The sequence below is a fragment of the Dama dama genome, chromosome 13 (genome assembly GCF_033118175.1).
Source record: "Dama dama isolate Ldn47 chromosome 13, ASM3311817v1, whole genome shotgun sequence".
Classification (NCBI taxonomy): domain Eukaryota; kingdom Metazoa; phylum Chordata; class Mammalia; order Artiodactyla; family Cervidae; genus Dama; species Dama dama.
The window spans coordinates 28,737,218-28,746,337 of record NC_083693.1 but is presented as its reverse complement, the minus strand read 5'-3'; the positions used below and the strand labels follow the sequence as shown (position 1 = coordinate 28,746,337).

Genomic DNA, 9,120 nt, shown 5'->3' with positions numbered 1-9,120 from the left:
GGCTCACACCACCCACCTGGCTCCACCAGCAGAAGCTATCTTACTCAAAGTTTAAGGAGGAGAGCCCAGAACCCCCAGCTGCCGTGGGGTCTATCTCAGTGAGTGGGTGGCTCGCTGTCACTATCCTGCCTGTCACACTGGCCCTCTGTCTTCTAGTTCCAGCTCTGTCTCTGCCTCACTGAATGACCATGGGAGGTCACTGAGCCTTGGTCTTCTCATCTGCACAGGGGAAGGATTGCATTGATTGGTCACTGAAGGCCCTCAGAGCTCCAATTTTCTGTCAGTCTGGAAATCTGGATGCAAGTATACTGCAATCAGACTGGAAATATCTTTACACGAATACATGGGAGGTCATGCCTGGATGCTAGCCATTCTGTGTGCTGCAACACTCCCCAAAGGGGGTTTCTCCTGGACATTTGCCTCCATATTAAAGATGTTTGACTGGGGCTTCCCCAGTGGCTCAGTGGATAAGAATCCAGCTGCCAGTGCAAGAGACATGGGTTCAATCCCTGATCCAGGAAGATCCCACATGCTGCAGAGCAGGTAAGCCCATGCACCACAACTATTTAGCCTGTATTTTAGAGCCCAGGAACCGCAACTGGTGAGCCCCAGTGCTGCAGCCACTGAAGCCCGTGTGCCTAAAGCCTATTCTCCACAAGAGAGGCCATCGCAATGGGAAGCCCGTGCACCACAACTAGAGAGTGGCCCGTGCTTGCTGCAAGTAGAGATAAATCCTTGCAGCAACGAAGACCCAGCACAGCCAAAAATAAATAAATAAAATGAAATTATAAACAAAGATGTTTAACTAGTATACAGCCCCCCTCATCCCTCCCTCTCTTTGCAGACAGTTGTAGAGAAGGGCTGGATACTGGTGTCAGGAGCGGAAGTTGGGAAGTGAGGCAATGAGGCTAAGGAGGAAGGGAGCTGGGAGTGGGCTGCACTGGAGGGGTGACTGCTCAGCCCTGGGGAGCCCTGAACTCTCAGATGCCTATTCGAAAACAGGGTCTGATTTCAGGTTATGGCCCATTGAGCCCCTGGAGAGGTTCCCTTCCCAGAGGAGCAAGAGGGCCATTTGCTCTCCAGCAAGGCTTCCTGATGGGGAGGCATCTCGGTGGGCCTGCACATGCTCTCAGTCTTGGACTTGTACTCAAGGGTGAAAAGAAGGTGAGGGAAGCATCTGGCTGGGCATGGCTCAAATGCCTGAGAGATGCATATACCAGCAACTCTAGCTGAGATGTGACATCACTCTGAACTTGCAGGAGAGGGATCTGGCTTATCTGACACACGACGTAGTCATCCCAGAGAAAGCTGGGATGTTCTCAAAGGATGAAGGATGGATTCACAGATAGATGGATGGATAAAATTAAGCTTATCTGAGAGAGAAATCTCTAATGACTTTATATAGATGACTCATTTATTTAAGAGAGAAAAACTGAATTTCATCTCAATGTTTTGAGCCTGATGGACTAAGAGAATGAGTCTGAAAGGGAGGGCTGCTGGTCAGGGTTGTGGAAAAGAGATGGATGTTCAGCTTGCAGAATGGGGATCAGGCAAGGATGGCTTGATCAGAGATCTCTTGGGTTTGAAGCAGCAGAACAGGAGCCAAGTGGAACAAGGGGTTCTTGTCAAGGTGGGGATGTAGATTTGGAAACTTCATACATAGAGATGATAGCTGATAGCCTGTGAATGAGTCAGTCCTCAAAAGAGAGACATTATGGCAAAATATGAAGAATAGGGACCTCGGAAGCTTGAATTAATATCCTTTGGTTTATAAATGGGCAAACTGAGCTCCAGAATTTGCCATTCATTCACCTAGCAATCCATCCATCCATCCATCCATCCAACCATCCATCCACTCAACAAATATATTTATCCAGAAGCTATAATGTACAAGGTAATATTCCTGATAATGTTCATGGTTAAGGGCCTGACAAGGGATAGTGTCAGCAAGTGGGCAGTGGAGAGAGAAGGATATGGGAACCAAGGAAGGAGGATGTTCAGGAAAGCCAATAGCATCCTATCTCATGGAGCTCAAAGAGCAGGAAAGTTAAAGAAAACAAGTTGGATTTGCTCTCTGGTGGATCCTAGGAGAGAGTTTTGGTAAACTGTTGGCAAGGAGGAGTCATGAATGAAGGAGTTAAGGAGAGACTGTCCATGCTTCTGGAAGATGGACAGAAATGATGTTTATCTTCTGCATCATACTTTTCAGTGGTGAAGCACTACATCTGTGCAACCAGCACATTCACCAATTACAGATGTATTGTCTGTAATGTCTAAATAGTGTCCCATCAGGACAAGGTTCCCTGATATAGAGCAGATGCTCTATTGCCTACCATCAGTCATTTATTAGTGAAAGCATGTGCTTTGGGAAAAGCCCTGTGCCAGACAGCAGAAGACCTGGTTTCGAGTCCTGGCTTTGATGTCTGTCAACCAACCAGATTATGTTGGCCAGATCATTCAATAAGAGCTTTTTGTCCATACACCAACGAAGTTACTTCCTACCCCTTATCTGGTATTGCTGTTCACTTTGGACTCTCCGCAAATATATTACTTGCAATTTGTGGCTGCTAAATAAATACATTTGTTGTGTCGATGGATGAAAGGATGGATGGCTAGGTGGATGAGTTAAAAATTCTGGAGCTCAGTTTGCACATCTATAAACCAAGGGACATCAATTCAAGCTTTCTGAGAGTGCTTCCATCTCCAATCATCGATGATTTTCTATGACTAAGCTTTTTATTAAAATCACAAGCAGAATTCTTCCAAAGTTGTTTAGAGCTAGCACACCTGGACCAATTAAGCTTCTATAGATTATCCCAGTGAATCTCCTTGAGGTTAGAGACTGGACCATCTATTATCATGGCTCCAAAACCTTTCTTCTATGATCAGAGATAGAATCTTAAAAGGTTGATACTAAGCATTCACTGAAGGAAAAAGGAATCACTTCCAACTATACTCTGATTCTCTAGAGACACTTAAGAATGCATAGCATGTGGTTGGGGCTTCCCTGGTGGCTCAGACGGTAAAGAATCTGTCTGCAATGTGGGAGACCTGGGTTCAATCCACGGGTCGGGAAGATTCCCCTGTAGGAGGGAATAGCAACTCACTCCAGTATTCTTGCCTGGAGAATCTACATGGATTCTTGGGTAGGCCACAGTCCGTGAGGTTGCAAAGAACTGGACACAACTGAGTGACTAACACTTTTACTTCAGCATGTGGTTCTCATGGTAGACAACATGCCACAGTGTTTGCCAGCAACTCAAAGATGTCCTTGATGACAGGACATGTCCCTGTAGCTTGTTTCTGGTGAGCCACCCCTATGTGGCTTCGCAGTTTCAGGTTTGAGCTTGTTTCTTCCCTGATGGCTCAGTTGGTAAAGAATCTACCAGCAATGCAGGAGACCTTGGTTTGATTCCTGGGTCAGGAAGATCCACTGGAGAAGGGATAGGCTATCCATGTCAGTATTCTTGGGCTTCCCTTGTGGCTCAGCTGGTAAAGAATCCGCCTGCAATGTGGAAGACCTGGGTTTGATCCCTGTGTTGGAAAGATCCCTGGAGAAGGGAAAGGGCACCCACTCCAGTATCCTGGCCTGCAAAATTCCATGAGCTGTATAGTCTGTGGGATCACAAAGAGCCGGACACAACTGAGCGACTTTCACTTTCTACATCCATCAGTCCATCAACTCAGAATCCGGATCATCAGCACAGAATCCCAGTTACAGTGTGAAAGGGAAGCTGACAGTTTGGAAAGCATCAGAGGCAGGTGGCCAGGAGGGTGAAGGGTCTGGAAATGCCTGAAAATGAGGAGCGATGAAAAGAACGAAGGGTATTCATCCAGAAGAGAAGATGATATGGCACCTGCTGCCAACAGTGCCGTCCAAGCTCACTGGGACTAGAGTTTGTACTTTTTTCTCTGCATGGTCCTCCTGAGAACAAACCTGTGACTGGTGAATGGGAGGAACAGGGAGGCTGATTTCAGCTCATTCTAAGAACCTCAGGAGGTTTGTTTTTTTTTCAGCCAAGTTATAAGAATATAGAATTGACTGCCCAGGGAAGCAAAGAGTAGGCTGACAATTGCCAAGGATGGAGGAACACAGATTGCCGTAAGCTGGGTAGTTACACCAGGTGACTTCTCAGACTTCGTTCAGTGTGGAGGTTCTAGGATCCCAAAGAATTTCGAAGTGGAGTAAAGAGAAAGCTCTTTGCTTTGTCTATTTAGAAATTGTCTGCTGGTCTTAGCTGTGGTTCATCTCATACCTACTGATCTTCTCTAAACACATTTCTCTACTCAGTGGTTTGGGTCTCCCAGCTGAAATGATTATAAACCTCTTTTCTCTTTCTCTTTCCTTATTAAAGGATTTTTTTTGGGGGAGGGGGGATCTTTTTCTTTTCCAAATAAAGAACTTAGGAAGTCTCAGGAAGACTGGACCTATGTGGAGAAATTCCATAAGAAATAATTAACCAAACAAACAAACAATAAACCTCCAAGCCAAAATTATATGGCAGTGAAGTGCACACCTCCCAAATTCAGGTTGTCCGACTGTCCAGAGCACAGAACTTTTGTCTGTCTTCAATATCTGATGGATTTGCCTGACCCAAGATTGGACTTCTTAAGTTCGATTCTGAGCATGGGTAGGTGGGAAACCCTCTGAAGCTCACATCTCCTGAAGATGGATAGAGAGGGAGAAATTTGGTTTCCATGGCAACGAGGGGTCCCAATCATAAGCAACCATTTTTTCTACCTGGAGCCAAGTCTTCGAAAAGTGACTCAGCCTGAGGTTTGCACACTGGGGACCTCTTATCTGGTGGTTGGTGATGTCAGTGGAGAGATTTTCATGGAATTATTCAGAGTATGGCCCACAAAACAGAAATTAACTTATCAGCTTCAGGGCCTAAAATAAAAACTGATTCGCAACCACTTTGTAACAACACCATTGCCAACCAGAAGTAGCCCTTGGCTCCCCGACCCAGGGCTCAGTTGGAATTTTTTTCACAGTAGCATAAACTCTCAAAGCCAGCATGGCTCTTCGGGATTGTCCAACCCCTTCATTTTACAGATGAGGTTTCTTTTGAAGCTAAGTTCCAAGCAGGATTTGCATCCAACAGGAAAGCATTAACATTTTCCAGAAGCCGCCCTTGCCTCTCTGGTGAAGGCTGCTTTAGCACAAAAGTCCGTGTCTTGTTTCAATTAGCTTGCATGCTCTGGGCAAAATTACTGGAAAATGGGGAGCGGGGCAGAGGAAGTGACGTCACTGGAGACCCCGGTAAGAGCCTGGTGATGTTTTGACAGTCACTGAGGCCCTCACTAATGTGATTGGTGATGGAGACAGGAGTGAGGCTGCTGTTCCTGGAGAAGCTGGTTCTAGGTGGCAGCTACTGGTCCTCAGGGGCCATTATGGGAGAGGCACCTGAGTGTCAGGCCTCAGGTAGGGGTGGGAGTGTGTCCACGTGCTGAGTACCAGATACAAGAGCGCCACCTACTGTCTGAAGAGATCAAGTGGATCTCTGCCTCCACTGTGGGCAAAGAAGCTGTAGTTAAATACGCTGGGCGGCTTCTCCAGGACTCTGAACTGTTTGAGGAGGACCCTTTTCTCCAGCTGTTGTCCCCAACACCCTCCACCTCCGCCAACCTCGGTTCCTCCACCTGCTGCATCTCGCAGGGGAGCTAGGTTCCACCACACTGACCAGGGGTCACAGAGGATGGGCTCCAGTTCCCTGGGTCATGGGCTTTCTATGAACTCACAGAAGCCTCTGCCTCATGGGTTTCTCTTCTGAGCGTGTGTGTGTGTGTGTGTGTGTGTGTGTGTGTGTGTGTGTGTGTGTGTGTGTGTGTGTGTGTGTCTGTGGTGTGTCTTGGGGAAGGGAGGGTGGAATGAGGGAGTTGGTGCTGTTGTGCTGACAATGCAAGTCTTGTTCTGCAGCCCAGAGGAAAAAATTAGTACAAACTAGAAGAAAGAAAATTTTGGCGTTTCCAAGAATACTTAAATAATTGCTGCTATTCTGCCCCCGAGACTGTTGGTTTGTTTGAGTAATATCTCTGGCCTGAGTCCTTAACACCACTCTGGCTCCCAGAGGCCAGGCTGGCTCTGTCACGTCTGTAAGGATTTCCCCAGAATGTGCGATGCTCAGAGGGACTCCGTGGCGACACAAAGGAGCCAAACACTGGGCTGTAAGGAGAGATGGTGAAGATGGCATGTCACTGTCCAGGGACACTTCTCGGGGCTCACAATTCATAGCATTTCAGACGTGTTGAGGCTTTCATGGGGCTTCTTCAGTTCCACTCCAGGCCTCTCCTCCATGGGGAAGGTTGGCTCCATGCCTTCATCCCTTCTGGGTCAGAAGACACCTAGTGGGCTGCCTCTGGGCCACTGGTACCCTAGAATTCCCCCCCAGTCATCTCCACTCTTCCCCCCGCCCCCCCCCCCCCCCAGCCCCGCCACAATCCCAGGTGCATCCTCAGGGCTGTCTCCTCCCAGGGGTCCAGCAGATGCCTCCTCTTTCAGCTTTTGCCTTTAAAAGGGGGCTCATCATCCACCCATCCCCACCCACTCCCTGGGATGCCCTGAAAGGCTCCATTCAGCATCAGACACAGCATCCTTGTTCATTTCCAATCCCTTGGTTCCCAGCTTGGAAGCTGCTAACCAGTCTCCCAGGCCAGGAAAATCCTGCTCAGGTAGGACTGCTTCCTAGATCTTTCCAGACTTCCACCTGGATGGCAGCTTTGGGGCTGAAGAGCCAAACATGTTAATTTATTCTATGGTTCCTCCATGATCCTTTGCCTTCAAGTCATGCTGGATTGGGGTCTCCCTTCCCCAATGTGCAAGAGTCACATATTAAGGTAAAACTTGGGGGAGGGGATTCAGAACAGTCCTTACTTCCCATGTCATCCTGTCCCCACGGCCTTGCTCTCACCCCATGGCTCCTCCCTGTTCACCCCTGAAGCTGCCCTTCTCCGGGTGGGGCTGTGTCCCCTCAGATGGCAGCTCCTTCTAGTGATAGCTGCAAGGAGGAAAGGCTGGGACCCGTATGTCTTCAGGTTGCTGTGGAAGGAGGCCGTGGCCTTGAAAGTGTGTCCTGGGTCCCAGAGCCTTGAGCTTTGGTCCTGGGCTCCCACCCATGGGCCCTTTTGACATGTGGGCTATAGAGCAAAGCCTTCAAACCTGCAGCTTTGGCATTGTTATTTGGGTTCCCATTTCCTAGTCATGCAACCTTAGTATGTGAGTGTGCTCAGTTGTGTCTGACTCTTGGCAGCCCCATGGATTGTATCTTACCAGGCCTTTGTACATGGGATTTTCCAGGCAAGAATACTGGAGTGGGTTGCCATTTCCTTCTCCAGTGCCACCTTTGGGAAGAACTTAATTCCCCCCAACCTTAGTTTTCTCATCTGTAAAATGGGGTTAGCACTACAATCCACAGTCCCTTTTCTGAAACCATGTGGGTTAGATATGCTCCAGGACTCCGAATTTTTCAGCTTCATTTATGTAACATGGTGCATCTATCCTACATGACATAATACCCCACTGGGGTCTGAAACACCTTGTAATCAAACACATTAGTGTTTCTGCAACTGAATTTTGAACATTCACACTACATGAAATAAAGGCTATAAATGGTCTGGGTCTGTTCAGTTCAAATTTTGTTACCAAACAATTTTTTTTCTTAAGTCTTGTTCAATTTTCAGAACTTTGAAAGGTTGGAGTCGCAGATAAGGGTCAGGCTACCCTGTGTCTCCATAGATAATGGCACGCAGCAGAAAGAGGTGAAGAAATGTTCATGGTCTGATGCCAGACCCAACCCAGCTGTGAGCTTTGGGATAAGACAAGTTTCATGACAAGGTCAAGGGTGATGGGTGAAGGAGAACCATTCGGGGGCAGCTGTGCTGTTACCCGAGTGTCTGAGCCATTGATTCCAACTCCACAGATCCTGAGCCTCAGCCGTCACAGGGCCCTGAGCCTTTCCCTGGCATCTGACTTAATCCCCCTCCAGGGCTGGACCTTTCTTGGGTGGATCCTCAGTGAAGACCCCTGCCATACCGGTGACCAGTAAGACCAGAACGACTACCACATGATCGTCCTCAGGCCCCGGGCTCCCCGACCATTATGGGCTGCTGCCTCCGACAGCTGCAGCTGTTCTCCACCTGCATGGCCTTCTCTCTGGGGGCCAGCGTGGGCACCTGGAAGGGGGCCATAGGTAACTGGTCCATGTTCATCTGGTGCTTCTGCTTCGTCCTGACCCTCCTCATCCTCATAGTTGAGTTATGTGGGCTGGAGGGCCACTTCCCATTCTCCTGGGACAATTTTCTCATCACCTGCAACTGCTACTCCGCCCTCCTCTGCCTCTCAGCCTCCATCATCTACCCCATCATCTACGTTCAGCTCTTGTCCAACAGCCACGACTGGGACCGCACCATCATCTCCACTGCATTCTCCTGCATCGCCTTTGTGGCTTATGCCATGGATGTGACCTGGACTAGGGCCCAGCCCAACATGATCACAGGCTATATGGCCACTGTGCCAGGCCTTCTTAAGGGGCTGGAGACCATCGTGGCCTGTGTCATCTTTGTCTTCCTCAGCAACACCTCCCTGTACCTGCACCAGCCGGCCCTGGAGTGGTGTGTGGCTGTGTACTCCATTTGCTTCATCTTGTCATCCGTGGCCATCCTGCTGAACCTGGGCAAATGTGACAACAGGCTGTCCATCCCCTTCTCCATTTTCCAGCTTGTGCTGACCCTGCTTTCCGTCCTCCTCTACACCACTGCTCTGCTCCTCTGGCCACTCTACCAGTTCAACGAGGAGTTGGGCAGGCAGCCCCAGCGGTCCAGTGATGTGAACTGCAGCAGTGGACTCCCCACCTCTGTGTGCACCTGGGACCAACAATTGGCTGTGGTTAGTTTGACAGCCATCAACCTGCTGATTTATGTGACTGACCTGGTGTTCTCTGCCCGCCTGAATTTTAACAGCAGCTGAGGCTTTGCCCAAGGGCTCCCAGTTCCTCCCTTGTCTCACCTGAAGTTCATTACCAAGCTCTGATGTCCTCTTTCTGGCTCTCCGCTCTCCCTTCTCACATCCTTCTGCATTCATCTCACTCCCTTTCCCACTTCCTTCCCACCTTCTGCTCTATC

The 9,120-nt window shown here is 48.9% G+C and overlaps 1 protein-coding gene across 1 annotated transcript; it reads left to right on the top strand.

Annotated features, from left to right (window-relative positions):
* Positions 1-452: 452 nt before the first annotated feature.
* On the top strand, positions 453-9,077 carry LOC133068360 (myeloid-associated differentiation marker-like). The gene is made up of 2 exons (XM_061159601.1): positions 453-543; positions 7,920-9,077. Exon 2 carries the CDS (start codon positions 8,099-8,101, stop codon positions 8,963-8,965), a length of 867 nt encoding a protein of 288 aa, XP_061015584.1. The 5' UTR covers positions 453-543; positions 7,920-8,098; the 3' UTR covers positions 8,966-9,077.
* Positions 9,078-9,120: the final 43 nt, after the last annotated feature.

Bases quoted from the DNA above. Each gene is read 5' to 3' on its own strand.
- LOC133068360 (XM_061159601.1), top strand. From the start codon at position 8,099: ATGGGCTGCTGCCTCCGACAGCTGCAGCTGTTCTCCACCTGCATGGCC.